Raw genomic sequence first — 19,657 nt, 5'->3', positions numbered from 1 at the left:
GTCTAGATCAGAGGTAGGCAAACTAAGGCCCATGGGCCACATCCAGCCCGCGGGATCCTCCTGCCCGGCCCCTGAGCGACTGGCCCGGGAGGCTAGCCCCGGCCCCTCCCCTGCAACCTCAGGTCACTGCGTCACCGGTGCAATGCTCTGGGCAGCAGGGCTGCGAGCTCCGGGAGCAGCGCAGCTGCAGAGCGCGGCCTGACCCGGTGCTCTGTGCTGCACGGTGGCGTGGCTGGCTCCAACTGAGCGGCACAGCTGTAGCGCCTCCAGCCACCAGTGCTCCAGGCAGCATGGTAAAGGGGCAGGGAGTGGGGGGGTTGGTCAGGGGGTGGGGGTGTGGATAGGGTTCGGGGCGGTCAGAGGGCAGGGAACAGAGGGGTTGAATCGGGGTCAGGAAGGAGAGGGGGGTTGGATGGGGCGGCAGTCGGGGCAGGGGTTCCGGGGGCGGTCGGGACAGGGAGAAGGGGTGGTTGGATGGGGCATGGGTCCTGGGGGTTGCAGTCAGGAAGGAGAGGGGGCTGGATGAGGTGGTGAGTCAAGGGCAGAGGTTTTGGAGGCGGTCAGGGGACAGGGAGAAGGGGTGGTTGGATGGGGCAGGGGTCCTGGGGGGGGCCAGTCAGGAAGGAGAGGAGGGGTTGGACAGGGTGGCGAGGGGCAGTCAGGGGTTCTGGGGGCGGTCAGGGGACATGGAGCAGGGGGGGTGGATAGGGCAGGGGTCCTGGGGGGGGCCAGTCAGGAAGGAGAGGAGGGGTTGGACGGGGTGGCGAGGGGCAGTCAGGGGTTCTGGGGGCGGTCAGGGGACATGGAGCAGGGGGGGTGGATAGGGCAGGGGTCCTGGGGGGGGCCAGTCAGGAAGGAGAGGAGGGGTTGGACGGGGTGGCGAGGGGCAGTCAGGGGTTCTGGGGGCGGTCAGGGGACATGGAGCAGGGGGGGTGGATAGGGCAGGGGTCCTGGGGGGGGCCAGTCAGGAAGGAGAGGAGGGGTTGGACGGGGTGGCGAGGGGCAGTCAGGGGTCCTGGGGGCGGTCAGGGGACATGGAGCAGGGGGGGTGGATGGGGCAGGGGTCCTGGGGGGCTGTCAGGGAATGGAGGTGTTAGGTGGAAAAATTAAACATGAAGCAGTTATGCCAACTGAACCAAAGTCAGGCCAATGAAGGCTGCTGGGAAAGTCCCTGAACGAGACAGGAAGAATGAAAAAGTAGGGGTTTAACTTGCAGGGAGTGAGATAAGGGGGAGGAGACCTGCATGTTCTGAGAAGCGGTTGTTTAGAGGAGAGGCACCGTCTCCACTCCCTGTGTCTGTTTCACGTATGTTCTTAACTCCTCCTCTCCTGTTTGAGAACTGGACGATAGGGAAGTTGGGGAGGCATAGGGACTTGCTAAAAGCTACAGACAATGGGGGGTTGGGCTACTTCATGAATAAACGGTGAGGCGAGGGAGCCGTCTGTAAAACCCTACTCCTCGGCCTACGAGGCAGCCGGCTCTGCTCGGGCACGGGCCGCTCTCTCGTGCTGCGGGCACGCTCCGGTGAGGCGCCCGCCTTCGGACCTCGCCGGCGCCGCCGGTCTCTCCGCGGCCAGACAGCGAACCCGCCCCCTGGGGCTCGAGCCCTCGACAGCGGGGGCGGATGGGGCCGGGGTCCCGGGGGGGGCGCAGCCTCCCCTACCCGGCCCGCCACGGCCCCCAGGGCAGGAAGTTTGCCGGCCCCGATCTCGGTAACCCTTCGCCCCGCCCTGAGGGCAGGGGACCGGCCTCGCTCCCCGCGAGGCCCCCGCCACCCCACGAGCCTACGGAGGACCCGTGCTCCAGGGGCTGCCGGCCAGGCCGGGCAGGGACCGGAGCCAGGCCTCGGCGGGGAACAAGGCCCGGCCCCGCTCCCGCGCCCGGAGCGCGCCCGAGGCCGGAGCGGTGGGTGCGCATGCGCAGAGGGAGGGAGGCCTGTGTTCGCGGCGGAGGTCGGGGGCGTGGAAGGGGCCCGGGCGAGGCGGAGGCTGCGCAGCCGCAGTGGGCGGGCTCGGGGCTGCTGGGAGAGCGAGGAGCTGGACTGGCGCGGGGGGCGGGGCCGCCTCACCAGGGGAGGAATCACAGGAGCCCAGAGGCGTCACGTGTGGGAGTGTCACGTGGCAGCCGGGCGTCACGTGGAGGGGAGGGGTCATGTGACTCTCTAGCCGTTGGGCGGCGCGCGCGCTTGGCCCGGGATGGCGGAGGAGTCTGCGGAGGCCTGGCTGCTGGAGTCCTTGCGGCTGTGAGTGCCCCGCCCTGCGGCCCGGGGGCGCCGCGAGATCCCGGCCGGGTCCCGCCCCCGGGGCTCGAGCCCCCGTTCGCACGTCAGCGCCGGTCGGGTCACGCGCCGCCTCCGGCAGCGGGAGGGGCCCAGCCCCCAGAGCAGCCTGGGCTCGCGGCGCCGGTCGGGGCCCTGCCGCTGGCCTTGGGCAAGTCGCTCCCCCGCCCCCGCCTCAGCGTCCCCGTGTGGGCCGCGGGTAGCGCCCTGGGCGGCCCAGCGCCTTGAGCCATCCCCCGGGTCGGCGCCGTAGCCCCCGGCAGGGGCGGCCTGCCCGCTGGGGGGCTGGCCTCGTGCGCGCGTGCCGGCCGGAAGGGGCTTCCGCCGTGTCCTGGGGTTACAGATCGGTTCTGTGGCTCTTATCCCCCCCCCCCGCTCTGCAGATTCTTCCAGCACCCCGGTTCTAATGCCATTGTGGTGTTGTGGCTTTCAGATATCATGATTTGCATGTGTTTGAGCTCCAAGAGCCGACGAGAGTCATCGAATGGGCAGGAGAAAAAAGTGAGTCATTTCACTTGTGTTTGCTTGGCAAAATTAGTCGCTGTTTTCGGAACTTAGCTCCCGTATTTATTTTTGGGTGAGTTTAGTGCTGGTGAAAGTTGCCCATTTAACAGCCCTGGAGAGATGAACTCTTCTGTCAATCCACAGAAATAGATACAGAATAGATTTCCAGATGATTCCATGGAAAGATTGTGGATAGGTCATCTGCTAATTAATCTGGAGTGAGACAAGTTGGGTAATATTTTTTTATTGGATCAACTTCTGTTGGTGGCAGGTACACGGTTTTGGGTCACACAGCTCTGTGTACCTCAAAAGTTTGTATCTTCCACCAAGATAAGTCAGTCTAATAAAAGATTACCTCCTCTACATTAAGAAAAGGAGTACTTGTGGCACCTTAGAGACTAACCAATTTATTTGAGCATAAGCTTTCGTGAGCTACAGCTCACTTCATCGGATGCATACTGTGGAAAATACAAAAGATGTTATACACACAAACCGTGAAAAAATGGGTGATTATCACTACAAAAGGTTTTCTCTCCCCCCACCCCACTCTCCTGCTGGTAACAGCTTATCTAAAGTGATCACTCTCCTTACAATGAAAGGAGAAATGGAAATGGCCCAATTTGATGATCACTTTAGATAAGCTATTACCAGCAGGAGAGTGGGGTGGGAGGAGGTATTGTTTCATGGTCTCTGTGTGTATATAATGTCTTCTGCAGCTTCCACAGTATGCATCCGATGAAGTGAGCTGTAGCTCACGAAAGCTCATGCTCAAATAAATTGGTTAGTCTCTAAGGTGCCACAAGTACTCTTTTTCTTTTTGCGAATACAGACTAACACGGCTGTTACTCTGAAACCTGTCCACTAAAAAGACAGATTGAAAAGATTAGATTGTTACCTTAGAAGGAGGTGAATAAGAAAGGACATCATAAAAGTGTATAAAATAATGAATGACCTAGAGAAGGTATATAGGAGTTTCTGGCGTATTTAGTGTTATAATTAATGACAAAATGTTGGCAGGGATTTAAGCTTTGTGCTTCATGGTTTAAGCCAATCACTATTAAAGATCAGGAGGAGACCTACGTTCAGGTAGATTATTATACATTTACTGCTGAAAAGTTCTTATACTTTTCTTTGAAACATTTGGTTCTGGCCACTCTGAGACGGCATACTGGGCTAGACGGACTGGCCATCTGTTCCAGTATGGCAGTTTCTGTGTTCCTGTGAACTGTTTTTAAATCACCGGACACTAGTTGAAATGTTCTGTATCCCATTAACATCCCCTTGAAGCATCCACACCCATGGCTTGTTGGCCATTTAATTAATTCATTTTGCTTCATATTAATTTTCTTAATGCCTCTTCTCCTAGATCCATGTGCATTTCCTAAAACCTTACAATGACCTTGAGCCGAATTCACGGATAGTGCGAGCAGGTGCAATTTGACCTCTGTCTGTGTATTAAGACAGACTCTGTAACAGAGCCTGTACATGGACCTGTTAACAAAAGGGAGACTATAAGACAGGAGGCTGCAGTGACAATTGGTGTATACTCATGTTGGCTATAGTAGCTGTGTTCCTGGCCTGCCTCGTTACATGGATCTTCCTGGAGCAGTTTACATGCTTTCATTCCTGGTGGAGGGAGGATTCAGAATTATGTGCCCGCGAAGAGTGAGAGTGCTCTTGCAAAACCAACTTTTTAGTTTGGCTAAACCAAAATATTTTTTTCTGAAACAGAGCACAAGGCTGAGCTGGAATCACTATTTTCCAGTGTCAGTTTTCCTCTGCAGCAGTACATCTAACCTTTTTGTTCCTAGGAAATGTTAACCTGAAACTGCAGACTTTGGGGTCTTGTAGACTAGACGGAGGAGATGCAGATCTTACAGACCTTCAACCCCAGACACCATGGGGATAGGCACTTTGGAGAGGATCTAAGAGGGAGAAGGGTTATTGAAACTGATGCAGCAACTCAGCTCAAGAGATCCTATAGCTTCTTCCTTCAGCTCCTGTGGATCTATGTTCGCCTCCCTCCATATCCCCAGACGTTGCCATCTCTACGAAAGCTGCCTGTCTGTCCCCTGTAATACATACCCTACAGTCCAGGACTTTTTGAGGGAGCAGGAGACTGGCCAAGTCTAGTGCTTTGGTTAACCAAAGGGGCTGTTGCCATAAAAGCCTTTATTGTTTCTACAACCTTGCCTCAGTCTAAGAAAATTGTGCTGGTGTCTGCAACACCCTCCCCGTGGCCTTAACAGGAGCAGCAGTGGAGAGGGACAGGATCTTTGTCAAGCTCATTCTGCTGAGGAAGCATTACATGCTGGTGCCCAGACCCAGGTTCAGTCCTTGACTGCTGTAGGGGATTGGGAATGCTGCTGTATGGCAATGCTTCTCCTACGTTACTGTGACCTTTCACCCCCTGGACTGTGCACGTAGCACTTCCTCCAGCAGCATTAGCGGAGTGAAATTGATTAGGTGTGTGTCAGCAACTCCAATTGGTGCCTCTAGGCAAGCACTGTGCGCTGTAGCTGAGACAGCGGTGTGATCCTGTGGAGAGTAAAATGAGATGGGAAAACCAATGAAAGAGAAGTTTGTTGGGGTAAAAAATACCAGAGTAGAAGAAAGAAACGGGTTAGAAGGGTGAGACTTCTGCAGATGTAGAGGAGAGAGGTAAATTGATCCAATGGCAGCACGTTGTGATTTGAAACAGATTTCCCACAGTACAGCTAACACCGTAATCCTTAAATTCCCTGTCAGAGGATTGTTCCCAGTGAATGAGCAGGCTCATCCTGAACTCATCTCATCATTGTTCCTTTTGTAACTCTAGGTGTCTGTGTAGCGGGATATGAAAACTCCAGAAGAAATGAAATTCTCCAGCTCCTGTTGCCTCAAAAACTGTATGTGAAAGAGAAGCAGGTGATGGTGGCTGTGTGGTAATCATTTCAAATTCTTTATCTCCCCCAAATGTGTGCAGCCAGCAGGCATTTTACAGAAACCTGCAAAAAGACAGGGTCCACCCCCTGAAGAACTTACAGGGTGCATGTAGACATGACCTGGTTAGATACACAAGGTAGAACAAGAGATACCTTGAGATCACTCACTGAAGGCATGGATGCATCTTGACGTTTCCATCTGAGTATGGCGTTGTGGTTGTGAGCGTGGACTGACATAGGGCTGGGGTAAGTTTTCAGGAGGAATTGAAAGAGGAGAGAGAAGTGACTTGGTGAATTAGTTTTAGGAGGAGGTTCCTATTGCAGGGCAGCTGCTCTGGAGTTAGTTCGTGCAGACTCCTGGACTGCTTTCCTTGTTACCCTCATTACTCAGCTAGTTTAAATAATCCATTTGCAGTCAAATCTGGGCTCCTCTACCTCACTAAGTGCCCAATCCTGCAGGCTCCCTGCATGCAGAACCTCATGCAGAATAAGAATACCTAGCTCTTCTAGCACTTTTCTCTATAGATCTCAAAGCACTCTACATCCGACATCAGTTTCATTGTCTTCATTTTACATACAGGGAAACTGAGGCACAGAGCAGCAAAGCCACTGGTCTCAGGTTACCCAGCAGGCAAGTAGAGAATAGAATCCACATCTCCTGAGTCCCAATCCAGTGCTCTGTCCACTAGACCACCCTGCCAGTTTGCTCCCTGTGTCGTCATTTGAGAACGTCTGCTCAGTTCTGACGGACTCTCATCCCCACCCCAAGAACACACTTTTGTGATCTGGCAGCACTGGCAGTGTTTCAGATTCGCACCCTTGGGTTTCTGAAGGAACCCCTAGCATTTCTCTGCACTTAGAACAAACACCATAGTAACTCCCGACAAACGTTTTTGTATTGCTACCTCTCCTGTACCATCTTGTGCTGTGCTGTCTGCTGATCTCCCAGGCAAAGTGGAAGCAGACTAAGTTAGTACTTAAATGGACGAGCTTCCCAGTGCTGCAGAAAATGGTGCTTGGTTACTGGGTGGCATGCTCCCCGCTGGCCAGTGCCCCAACGTGAGGGAACGGGGCACTCTGCTGTTGGAGATGCTGTCTTTTAGGTGAGTTGTAAATCCAAAGTCATGGCTGCTAATGAGAAATGCCTTGGAACCTCCAGTGACTCTGGGAGCAGGAATGTTAAACCCTGGTGCCTGGCCACACCCCAGCTCTGGTCATCCCCTTGGAGTTTATTGGATATAGTATTCCTCGTGTCTTGTCTCAGACTGTGCAATGGTCATATGCTAGGCTTCTCCCCAGAGCTGGGTGCAGAAACACTCCCTGCATATCCGTTTTTCAAAGTGCTTTGGGATCTCTCAGGATAAAAAACACTGCATAAATCGACCGTATTAACTGTGACGGAGGACTTCAGCCCTTACAGACCTTGATGTATTGCCTGGTTACCTTGAAAGAGTGAAGGTGTGTTGAATTTAGCGGCATTATGTGCTAAAGAACAACGTCTGTCTGCTTCTGGTTTGTAGGGTGTGTGTCCCGAGAGAGATTTCAAAGTGGAACGTGGTGGATTTTCCGACCGCCCTGTGTACAGCCTGCGGCATGTGCCAGACACCAGGTATATGGATGGGGACTTTCTGGTTCCTGTTGAATGGATGTGTTGGATTATTTTGTTCGATGAAAACTCCCCCTTCCCTGGCCTGTTTAAGAGCCACCTGACAAGACTTGCCAGCTTTTAACATAGCTGGCCAGCAAAATGAATGTAACAAGGGCTCTAAAGAGCCCCCCCACCCCCCAAACACACAGGCGATCTGCCAAGGGAGGTCCAGTAAAATGGGAACATATGTGAAAATCCCCTAGCTGAAAGGGCTCTGGCTCCGTCCTTCTCCCGTCAGTGCCAGGTCAGTTTCCTCTCTCACTTTCTCTTGCTGTTGCCCCAATTCACCATCTTCCCCCCCTTGCCCTCTATGATGTGATGTTGCCTCTCCTGGCCCCTCCCCCATGCGCTCCTGTGTATACTCCCCTGTGCAGTCCATTGGCTCACTTCTTTCTCTTCCTCCGGCGGTCCTCCCTTTATGGAGGTTTTCTACATGGCCTCGCCCAGGAGAGGTGCATTAGGTATCTCACCCGCTGGGATTTCTCCTTCCCCTGCCTCCCCAGTACAGAAGTGCTCAAGCTTGTGTGGTGGGGTTCATGGGGCAGCTGGTTGCTCTACTCTTGCTGTCCTGTCGTGTGTCACGCAGGGAAGGGGACATTAGAGGAGCCAGCAGAAAGGGAGCAGCTGTAGAGAAGAGGCAGTGTTAGCAGCACCCCCTCCTGGTGAGAAACCACTGACAGCTCCATAGGGGACAGAAAGGACTGCCCTGGTGGTGGCATTTTTAGGAGGCAGCTCCTGCAAACAGCCTCCTTCACTGACCCAAGCTCCTTCTCCCCTTTCCCTCTCCTCTCCCCAAGCCCCCACAGATCATTCCCTGGATATTTTCCAGTGCTTTGCTCGGTCTAGTGTTAGAGGCAGAGAGTCCATTGCTGACGTTAAAGCAGGGCAGGAATGAAAAGGCAAAGCAGCTCTCGGTGTCTGTTACGTCCCAATGGCTCTCCAAGGACTCGCGCAACTGGCACTGTCTTCTGTGCCTTGGACTCTCACTTCTCTTGGGCCGGAGTGTCCCTGCCAAGTAGAATGCTGGACGCTCTGCAAGGATTTTCTCATGGCCATTCGAGGGCCATGCAAACAGCCAACTTCTGTTACCTGTTCGCCCCACCTCTTCAGCGGATTCCCCACCCCATGCGCACACACACCCCTCTGCTAGTCTCCCTTCCTCAGTGTTTGCTCACGTTGTTCTGCTCAGTCTTGGTATGTGCTGCAAATATGCTAAATAAACGACAGGTTTCAGAGTAGCAGCCGTGTTAGTCTGTATTCGCAAAAAGAAAAGGAGTACTTGTGGCACCTTAGAGACTAACACATTTATTTGAGCATAAGCTTTCGTGAGCTACAGCTCACTTCATCCATAAATGACATCACCCTGGGGCTGCTTTAACTACGGTGGGGTGGGAACCAGGCAGACTCCTGCAAGGTCCCCAAACACAGGAAGCACTAGCATAGCTTAATGCCACAGGTGTGCCTGTCCCTGCCCCAGGTGCAGGATGGGAGTAACTGAGCCTGAGCTGTGGGCATGGTGGGAGGAAACGCAGAGAACAGACATGCCTGTCATCACCAGCATGTACCAGCCCTGAAGGGAAAGGCCATTTCCCATTAATGAAGAGCTTGCATCTGGTTTCCTTGTTTTCACAGCTTGCTGGTAACAAGTGGCCCACCAGATAGTTCCCTGCAAGTGTGGCAGTTGGCAGCGGAGGACACTGGTGAGTGCATGTCTGAGCAGCTCTTACACAAGTTTAAATTGGTAGGTAAATTGGTAGGAGTTAGTCTGCCGCTAACTCCTCTCTGCACAGTCCTCCTGCAACATGGGTGATGTATAAAGTACCATTAGCAACTCGCTCAGCCCTGCTGCCCAAGAGGGCTAGAGCTTCCCTACTACACCAGAGGCAAGGGGTCATGTGTATTAATCCTCTCCTAGTTGTGGAGCACTTGGAGGCTCTTGGGTGGAAGGTGCTAAAAAGGGCAGAGTGTTAATGTCTCTCATTGAAGTGCCCTGGAATTATGGAGGACAAAGAAGGTTGGGCATTATGGGGCCCAAACGAAGACCCCCTGGAAGGGCGGGTGAGTGGCATCTCTGAGAATAGGGCCTCTTTAAGGTGTCTCAGATTGAGCCCCCAAAATCACTAGTCGCTGGAAATTTTGGCCTGTACGTCAATGTGAAATTGTTGTGTAGAGAGCCGCAGTTGGCCAGGAGCGAGCTGGGGCTCTGACCCACCATCTGAGCTTTCCATTGTTGGGAAGCTTCCGCTGGACAGTGCAGATTATAGGTCCTGGAGTCCATTTTCAGCACGTGTCTGTGGATGCATTTAGTTGATCTTCACTCATTGTTACTAATTACATGGCTGAATCCTCTGCACTGCAACTGGCCTCGGAGATGTTTAGCTGAAAGGACAATTACATGTTTTTAACCACTGGTGTGTTCTGTGCTGTCACTAGGGCGGCAGCCCAGTCAGACTAGAAGTTAGGACACCTCAGATCTGTTCCCATTACTGTCTTTGACTTGCTTTGGGACGGATTGTAAATCCCCTAGTCTTGTTTGCAAGCACTTACTCACAGGAGTTGTCCCATTCACTTCATTGGCCTCACTCCTAAGCAGGAGCTTTCAGCAGTATAAACAAGGGCTCTACACTCTGACCCTTTGTGACCTACTGCAAATCACATCACTGCTCCGTGCCTCAGTTTCCCACCTGTCAAATGGGGATCCCCACTTTGTAAAGCACCGTGAAGTTTATGGAAGAGAAGTGCTAAGTATTTATTGCAATTACTTTATTTATTCTGTCATTTACTGAAAACAAGTGACCCGCTTAACACTTTTATATTGGGTTGTCTAGATTTCTAAATAGACCATTTTACCATACCTGCTCAACTGTTGTGAAAGGTATTTGTGCCCTTGGAAGAGGATTTAAAATATCAACTGTGGGTTGAATTGTAATGCATCTTCACAAAACACTTCAAAAATGTAACTACTGGTAATTCAGTACTTGCACTGTTATAGCTCATTATGTGTCTCTTTCAAATAGATGTTATTAAATCCGTAAGTACCATCCCCACGGGAAATGACAGCAAGAAACCTTGGACTAAAATTGCAACCACTTTGGCCAGAACCCCCTGTGTCCTTCATGGCTCAAGAGTCAACAATGTCCAAATTACAGAGATTGAATCAAAGAAAAACATCTACACAGCAGGTATTTAAAGCTGGGGCTGGGGGTAGATTTCACAATAGACTTCCTAAACAGTGCACTCTTTAAGCCAGTGGTTTTCAGGGGAACATTTTCAAAAGTGCCTAAATCCAAATGAAAGCCAATGAGACTTAGGCACCTGAGTCCCTTAGGCACTTACAACAAATTTATCTTCAAACTTTTCCATATGTTGACCTCATGTCGCAGCAGAACATAGCTTTGGCATCCTCTTACCTAGCCATGAAGAGCGGGTGGTGGTTGCAATGCCATGAACCCAGATATAACCCCAAGGTTCTGAACCTGTGCTGTAGACCAAGCAGAATGTTTTCAGTTGCTCCTAGGCTGTTGTCAGGGTTCCCTCCCCACTCTGAACTCTAGGGTACAGATGTGGGGAGCCGCATGAAAATCCCCTAAGCTTATTCTTACCAGCTTAGGTTAAAAACTTCCCCAAGGTACAAACTTTGCCTTATCCTTGAACAGTATGCTGCCACCACCAAGTGATTTAGACAAAGAACAGGGAAAGGACCACTTGGAATCCTGTTCCCCCAAAATATACCCCCAAGCCCTAAACCCCCTTTCTTGGGGAAGGCTTGATGATAATAGCCTCACCAGTTGGTACAGGTGAACACAGACCCAAACCCTTGGATCTTAAGAACAATGGAAAATCAATCAGGTTCTTAAAAGAATAATTTTATTTAAAAGAAAAGGTAAAAGAATCACCTCTGTAAAATCAGGATGGTAAATACTTTACAGGGTAATCAGATTCAAAACACAGAGAATCCCTTTAGACAAAACCTTAAGTTACAAAAAGACACAAACAGGAATACACATTCCCTCCAGCACAGCGAATTTACAAGCCAAAACAAAGAGAACCTAACGCATTTTCTAGCTAGATTACTTACTAACTGTACAGGAGTTGGAGGGCTTGCATCCTTGATCTGTTCCCGGCTAAGGTATTACACAGACCAAACCCTTTGTTCCCCACCTCCAGATTTGAAAGTATCTTGTCCCCTCATTGGTCATTTTGGGTCAGGTGCCAGCGCGGTTACCTTAGCTTCTTAACCCTTTACAGGTGAAAGGATTTTGCCTCTGGCCAGGAGGGATTTTATAGCCCTGTATACAGAAAGGCGGTTACCCTTCCCTTTATATTTATGACAGCTGTGGTTTATGCTAGAAAATTGTACCAGCAAAACTCCCCTTTTTTGAGCACGGCCTGGTGCATATCCACACTTAATTTTTCCTCCTTCTGACAAAATCCTCCATTTCTTCCCGCATAGTTATTCCCCGTTTCAGAGGGACACAAGCTCCCAGCTGGTAAAGTTCTGCTGGCACAATGACAGCACGAACACACGCCTGTACCAGTATAAGCAGTCCCCCAGCTGCAATCCCACAATGCAACAGTCTCAGAATGACCTGTCTGTTGGCACTTCTGAACTCCACTGCGCAGGGGCCATAGTGATTTAGGTAGTTAAATCTCATTGAAAGTCAGTGGATCTTAGCCCCTTCTGTAAATGTTACCCTAACTCTGTCCAAAGCCTGGATAATTCCACATTCCAGGATCTGGGTTCTCTGCCCTGTTGGACTGATATTCACTTACTCAGCAGATAGGTCTACATAATCTTTTAAGGCAAAACACTTAGCAAGTAGTGGTCAGTTACTCACCAGCTGGAAGCTCATCAGGAAAATCTCACCACAGTTAACTCTCCTCTCCCATCAGTACAGGTTTAGTGTTAGTTCACACTAGTTTTTTCTAGATTCTTAGTTAATTTATCTTTTCTTCTTCTCACAAACATAATTACTCTGCAATTTCTTACACATACACAGTTCTCCTTTTGCTTACTGGGTTACGTACTAACAGAACAGTCTCTTAAAATCCACAGCAGGCTTCTGTCAGGCCTAAATAAGTCTTCACTGCCAACAGATCCAACTCCCGAGGGACAACACTTGAATTACCAGTCCCAATGGCTTACAGATGTCCAGCAGCTGGGGCTGGTTGTACTGAGGGGGCATTGGGAAGTGCAGGTCGATAGTGAAAGGTAGCTGGCGTTGTGCATTTGTGTCTCCGTGATACCATACCAACGTGCTGCTTTTCTGTCAGTAGCGGAGCTCTGAGTGGTGAAGACGAGAGTATAGCTTGGGGTCTCGTGTAAGCTATGATTTTGTCATGGATATTTTTAGTAAAAGTCAGGGACAGGTCATAGGCAAAAAACAAAAGTTCATGGAAGCTGTGACCTGTCCCTGACTTTTACTAAAAACATCCCTGACAAAATGGGGAGCTGCGGGGACCCTGTTGCCCAGTAGCTGGGGTGGGGGGCACCACCACCCGAGGCGGCTGAGCAGCTCCGGGGTCCCTCTACCGCTAGCTGTGAGGGGAGAGGCAGGGGCTGGCTGCTTGCAGCAGCTGCAGGGGGGCCCTTGGACAGCTCAGGGGTCCCTGCTGGTGGCTGGTCAGTTACAGGGGTCCTGCCACCCACAGTGGCTGGGAGCTGCAGGGTCCTTCCTCCCCCCCCTCCCCCCCTCCCCACCCCCCGGCAGCTGGTCAGCTGCAGGAGGGTCCCCTGCTGCCTGTGGAGACTGGGTTGCTGCAGGACTCTCTGTTGTCATGGAGGTCTTGTAGCCTTACTCCTATGCAGTTTGATGAGTGGGCGATTTGGGTTTGGAACTACCCTTGTGTTGGGGTAGATTCACCTGTGCACATCCTCTGCCCAGGGGTTAACTCCCCCCAGCAAGAACAGAACCTGGCCCTTAGCATTTGAACCTGTACCATAATAGACCTAGGGCATACACCAGCTCCCTGCTACTAGTCCTGCCCGAAAACTGTCTAAAGCAGCTTCCAAATCTGCTTCCACAGAAGGGAATGTGTTTAACCCTGTGTTTGATCTATTTGTCACCCCTGCAATTTCTGAACCTAGCAGTTGTAGCTGAGCATCCTGTGAAGTCTGAGGTTCTCTTCCTCCTCTCTTAGCCTCCAGTAGCAGCGATGAGGTCTGCGGCCTGGAATTCCTGGACTGTAATACTTTGCTGGCCTGCTGCGTGAAGGGGCAGCTGTGCCTGGCAGATGTTCGACATCCGCAGAGTCCCCTGGGTGATACGTCCGTTCCTTCGGCACTCAGTGGGGAGCAGTGGTGCATGGGTGTCGGTCCTGGTCTGCAGGGCTCTGATGTGAATGTACCCACTATAGCTCGCCTCTCGTCTGGAGGACAGCTCATACTAACAGACTTGAGAAATATCCCAAAGCCTCTGAAATCGGCCAAGTGCAAAGTTTCTGCAGCCAGCCCAAGCACAGAGTTCCTGCGCGTTTCCTGGGCTCCTGTTCTGGATGGATGCCTTGCCATTTCAGGTAACTCTTGGGAGGTGGGGATTTGTTTGCCATGTGTTTTCAGATCTGGTTGACTCTGCACTGGAAGCCTTGTCCAATGGCGATCTGTCTACCCGTGATGCCTTGTGTTATAATGTGGCTTGTCAGTTTGGAGTGAGATTATGTGACTGGTGATCCCTAGGATCATGATGGAGATAAGCTGTTAGTTTCATCTCCCAGAGTGCTAAAATGACGACAAAACTTGATGGGCCAGACTCAGCCTTGGTGTAACCCCATGGACTTCAGTCGAGTTACAGCAGGGTGGGGTTTGGCTCAGTGCCTGGGACAAGATGGCAAGTGGGTGCAGCTTCCTCCAAATACAGCCACGTGCACTGGCTCTGAGTGCAACTCCAGGCCTGCACCTGCTTTTGTGCACATGCTTAAGTCAGGTGTGCATGCAGATCCCTGGTTAGCATGTGCGGTTAGTGCTTAAGCAAATGCATAAGTGCAAGTTGGGTCTCCAGTTACTGAAAATCAGGCCTGAGGTGAAATAATAAAGGCCTCTTTATTCCCTCCCCACCTCCATCAGTGCTCTACACTGACCTGAATTCATCTCAGGTTCTGCACCACAGATTGCTCCTGCACATTGCTGTAGAATCATTCAGCACTCACCATGCAGGAATTACAAACCAGTCATCTTAACTTCATTACCTGCAAAGATAATGGAGCAAATAATCCAGCAATCAATGTGCAAACACCTAGAAGATAATAAGGTGATAGGTAACAGCGAACATGGATTTGTCAAGAACAAATCCTGTCAAACCAACCTGATAGCTTTCTTTGGCAGGGTAACAAGCCTTGTGGATGGAGGGGAAGTGGTAGTTGTGGTATAACTTAACTTTACTAAAGCTTTAGATACTGTCTCGTAGTAGTAATCATCAGGCACTGGACCTGGGTCCGGTTCTGTTCAACGTCTTCATAAATGATTTAGATAAATGGCATAGAGAGTACATTTATAAAGTTTATGGACAATACGAAACAGGGAGGGGTTGCAAGTGCTTTGGGGGATAGGATTAAAATTCAAAATGATCAGGACAAACTGGAGAATTGGTCTGAAGTAAATAGGATGAAATTGTCAATAAGGACAAATGCAAAGTACTCCAGTTAGGAAGGAACAATCAGTTGCGCACAAACATGACTGCCTAGGAAGGAGTACTGCAGGAAGGGATCTGGGGCTCATAGTAGATCACAAACTAAATATGAGTGAACAATGTAACACTGTGGTGTGTGTGTGTGTGTTTAAAAAAAAAAAAAGCAAACATCATTCTGGGATGTATAAGCAGGAGTGTTGTAAGGAAGACACGAGAAGTAATTCTTCTGCTTTACTCCACGCTGATTAGACATCAACTGGAGTATTGTGTCCAGTTCTGGGGGCCTCATTTCAGGAAAGATGTGGACAAATTGGAGAAAGTCCAGAGAAGAGCAACAAAAATGATAAAATGTCTAGAAAGCATGACCTATGAGGGAAGATGGAAAAAATTGGGTTTGTATAGTCTGGAGAAGAGAAGACTGGGGGGGGATGTAACAGCTTTCAAATACATAAATGGTTGTTACAAGGATTGGGAGAAAAATTGTTCTCATTAACCTGTGAGCATAGGACAAGAAGCAGTGGGCTTAAATTTCATCAAGGGAGGCTTCGGTTGGACATTAGCAAAACTTCCTAACTGTCAGGGTGGTTAAGCACTGGAATAAGTTGCCTAGGGAGGTTGTGGAATCTTCGTCACAGGTGTTTGTCTAACCTTAAGAACAGGTTAGACAAACACCTGTCAGGGATGGTCTAGTCATTACGTAGTCCTGCCATGAGTGCAGGGGACTGGATTAGATGACCTCTCGAGGTCCCTTCCAGGCCTATGATTCTGTGCTGTAGTATATGCCAGTAGCTGTCACCCTGTTGTATGTGAAGAGCTGGTTTCCTCCTCTAGTGAGAATGCACATTCACTATGGTAACCGTGTGGAAGCTGTTGGTAAATGCTGCCTGCTCAACGGTGCCAACTGTGTGCACAGACACAGATTTAGGCTACCAGGCAGCATTCCCATTGGGGCACCAGGAACGTGAGCTCTTGTCTCAGCTGGGATGGTACAAATATAGGTCAATGAATTCTCAAGTTACCTGAGCCTGCACTGGATTCTTTCCCGTCGTGGATAAATACTTGGTCTCTCTGACTCCAGGCCTGTAGCCTGTTCGATCTCACCTGTCCTGCCTGGGTGGAAGGTGTGAGCTGGAGTGCAGTGTTCCGCAGTGGAACTCGCAGTGTTCCGCAGTAGAACTCGCACTGTAGGGCAAGTAAAAGTTAGGGCTTCTGGACCAAGCTGAACAGTTGCCCATTTCTGTAGTCTGACATTCTTTTTTATTCTTTTAACAAAGGCTTCAATGGAACCGTTCACATCTATGACACACGGAGCTGGCCTGTGTCTGGTGGAGAAGCAGAGCCGCTGTTTAGTCACAAAGGACATCTCTTCAGTGGCATGGACAATGGCAGTGACTTTCCCCTGGTTACAACACATGCTTGGCATCCTTGGAAACCAAGAATGTTGTTATCAGCAGCAAGTGATGGCTCCCTGCATGTCTGGGACTGGGCAGAGTCTCACAAGAACAGTTGATCTGTCTTCCTGTTATTTACACTCTAAAATCTGCTGCCCTTGCACATGTAACCCTGCGTCTACGGGACACTCTAGACTGAAGATCATCGTTCAGAATAAGTTTTACAATTTGGATTATTTAAAACAATAAGAATTTTAAACATCTGTTTCATTTGTTGCCATTTTTCCCATTTTAGTTCTTGCATCCCCCTCACGCTGCCCTCATGTGGCCGGTGTCACTTAGTGCTTCTCCAAGCTGGTGTGAGCTGGCTTCCCACACCCCCGGGGAAAATTTACAACCTAAGACCGCAATGGTTCAGTAAAGTTTTAATACCGTGAGAATAGTTCCACTGATGAAACTGTAGCGCACCAGGCAGTCCACGACTATGGCTCCTGTGATGTAGGCTGCAGCCTTTCAACACTCGGACACCTAGCTTAATTCTGAAGGGCGTTTTGACCTCTCTTGTGCAACTAAGGCCCAGACAGTGTGGATAATACCCCATAGCTCACGCATAGCACTTTTCATCAGGTTAAGTGTCTGATCGTTTAGGCTCTTATTTAGCCTCCAGTCCCTTTCTGTGTTTATCACTGTTGTTACAGAGCCATAGCTGCACGTAACGCTTTACAGACGAAATCCCTGCCCCAAATATCTTACAGTTGAATGCCTAAACCCTGCAGCCACATATGCCTGAGCAGTGCCCCGTTGACTTCAATGGAACGCCTTGTGAGCATACAGGCTCCAGTTGTAGGCCCAGAGCTTATGATAGAGGACGTCGGGGTGAATTGTTGTAACAAATACACGTGACAATATGCTGTTGAAGTTTGGCATATGTTTAACTGCAGGGTTTTGTGTACTGTGGGTGTCACAAAGTGGTGTGTTAGATCGTGCAAAGGCTGCTGAATGTCTCAGTGAAGGAAGTGAATGTGAGCAAGGGGAGAGTAAGTTAGCTAGATTCATAGGGGACAAGAATTCACTCCTGTTCAGAGGTCCTGTGCATCACTTCAGTTCCATTTTGGCCTCGGTCTCAGCTGGTTCTGCTCTCTTTTTGGGTGGGGGCGGGGCTTAGCTCAAGCATGTTTGTCTTCAGCCACAGCCAGAGCTCCAGCCAGTCTTTGCCTTCCGCCTGCTGTGTGTAACTCTGCTCCCATGAGACCGTGGCCTGTCCTTGTTTTCTTTCAGCAGCAGTTGGCGCCTGTCCTTTGCAACATCACTGCCTTCCTGCTTGGTTTGTGGTACTGAGTACACATACAAGATTGTGTTTGGGGTGATGGGGAGGGAGAGAGTCCAGGGGTTTAAGCTTTAGCTGGCACTCCAGACTCACCCCGCACAGTATTGTGTATACATTGAAAATGTTAGTACTAGTAGAGGACATACACCGATTCCAAGGCCAGAAAGGACCATTGTGATCATCTAGTCTGACCTCCTGTATAGCACGGCCAGAGACCTGCCTTAAACTAATTCCTAGAGCAGAGCTCTTAAAAGAAATCTGATCTTGATTTAAAAATTGTCAATGATGGCGAATCCACAATGACCCTTGGTAAATTGTTCCAGTAGTTAATCACTCTCATCATTAAAAATGTACACCTTATTTCCAGTCTGAATGTGTCTAGTTTCAACTTCCGGCCATTGGATCATGTTAGACCTTTGTCTGCTAGACTAAGGAGCTGATTATTAAATATTTGTTCCCTGTGTACCTACTTATAGGCAGTAATCAAGTCATCCCTTAACCTTCTCTGGTTCAGCTAAATAGATTGAGCTCTTTGAGTCTGTTACTATAAGGCTGGTTTTCTAATTTTTTAATCAATCTTGTGGCTCTTCTCTGAACTCTCTGCAATTTATCAACATCCTTCTTGAATTGTGAGCACCAGAACTGGACACATGATTCCTGCAGTGGTCTCACCAGTGCCAAACTTAGAGGTAAAATAACCTCTCTACCCCTACTTGATTCCCTTGTTTATGCCTCCTCTGGCCACAGTGTCACCCTGGGACCTCATGTTCAGTTGATTATCCACCATGATCCCCAAATCTTTTTCAGAGTCACCGCTGCCCAGGAGAGAGTCCCCCATCCAGTAAGTATGGCCTGCAAGCTTTGTTCTCAGATGTATACATTTATATTTAACTATATTAAAATGTATGTTGTTTTCTTATGCCCGGCTTATCGAGCGCTCCAGATCACTCTGTATTAGGGACCTGTCCTCTTCGTTATTTCTCTCCCCAACTTCTGTGTCATCTGCAAACTTTATCAGTGGTGATTTTATGTTTTCTTCCAGGTCATTGATTAAAAAAAACATTAGCATAGAGCGGAGAACTGATCCCTGCGGGACCTGTAGACAAACACATGCTCAATGAAAATTCCCCCTTCGCTGTTACATGTTGAGACCTATCAGACAGCTTTTAATCCACTTTTGTGCCATGTTAATTTGATACCTTTCTAGTTTTTAATCAAAATTTGCAGCACTAAGTTAAATGCCTTAAAGAAGTCAAAGTATATTATGTCAGTGTTATTATCTTTATCAACCAACTTGTAATCTCATAACAAAAAAGATAACAGCTTAGTTTCACAGGCTCTGTTTTCCATCATCAGTGACCTCGCGAGGTTGAGGATGGTCTCTTTCACAGGTTTTATTTTTCATGGGTCCTTTGGTGACTAAGGAGTCCGATCCTTGAGCCACAGGCTTGTTGGCAGACATTGCAGGTGGTGTTGGAAGAGAGGGTTGGGCCGCAATTGCTGCGTGATGGTTGTCTTTCCTTTTCTGGCGTTTTTCTGTGACCAGGGCAAGACGATTTTCCTCAAAAAAGTCTTTGCCAGCTATCCCTATCCTGGGCTGCTGTCTCCCAATGTGTGGTGTCAATGCCACACTCTTGATGTTTATCTTGAGGGGGTCTTTAAAAAGTTGCTTTTGGCCTCCCCACTTCCTTTTTTCTTTGAGTTGGGTGTATGGCAGTTTTGGTAAGTGTAGATCAGGCAGGCGCATACAGTGCCCGCTCCACCTCAGCCAGTGCTGGATAATCGGCCTCAATGCTGAAGATGTTGGCCTCTACGAGGACACTGACATTGGTGTGATGATCCTCCCACTTTGACAGGTTTCAGAGTAGCAGCCGTGTTAGTCTGTATTCGCAAAAAGAAAAGGAGTACTTGTGGCATCTTAGAGACTAACACATTTGAGCATAAGCTTTCGTGAGCTAC

General features: G+C 49.7%; 1 protein-coding gene across 1 annotated transcript; it reads left to right on the top strand.

Moving 5' to 3' along the window:
• The first annotated feature begins 2,107 nt into the window (after window positions 1–2,107).
• Window positions 2,108–18,868, top strand: WDR73 (WD repeat domain 73). The gene is made up of 8 exons (XM_074954603.1): window positions 2,108–2,243; window positions 2,713–2,780; window positions 5,602–5,690; window positions 7,228–7,316; window positions 8,988–9,055; window positions 10,373–10,537; window positions 13,497–13,871; window positions 16,255–18,868. The coding sequence occupies exons 1-8, from the start codon at window positions 2,197–2,199 to the stop codon at window positions 16,488–16,490; spliced, it is 1,137 nt and encodes a 378-aa protein (XP_074810704.1). The 5' UTR covers window positions 2,108–2,196; the 3' UTR covers window positions 16,491–18,868.
• Window positions 18,869–19,657: the final 789 nt, after the last annotated feature.

Source organism: Natator depressus, chromosome 1, assembly GCF_965152275.1.
Source record: "Natator depressus isolate rNatDep1 chromosome 1, rNatDep2.hap1, whole genome shotgun sequence".
Taxonomy (NCBI): Eukaryota; Metazoa; Chordata; order Testudines; family Cheloniidae; genus Natator; species Natator depressus.
The sequence above is the reverse complement of the archived record's forward strand: the minus strand, read 5'-3'. Positions and strand labels throughout refer to the sequence as shown.

Excerpts from the sequence above, each read along its gene's own strand:
- WDR73 (XM_074954603.1), top strand. The coding sequence starts at position 2,197 with ATGGCGGAGGAGTCTGCGGAGGCCTGGCTGCTGGAGTCCTTGCGGCT. Across the intron at positions 2,244-2,712 it reads CTGCTGGAGTCCTTGCGGCT|ATATCATGATTTGCATGTGT; the intron begins GTGAGTGCCCCG and ends TGTGGCTTTCAG. Across the intron at positions 9,056-10,372 it reads GTTGGCAGCGGAGGACACTG|ATGTTATTAAATCCGTAAGT; the intron begins GTGAGTGCATGT and ends TCTTTCAAATAG.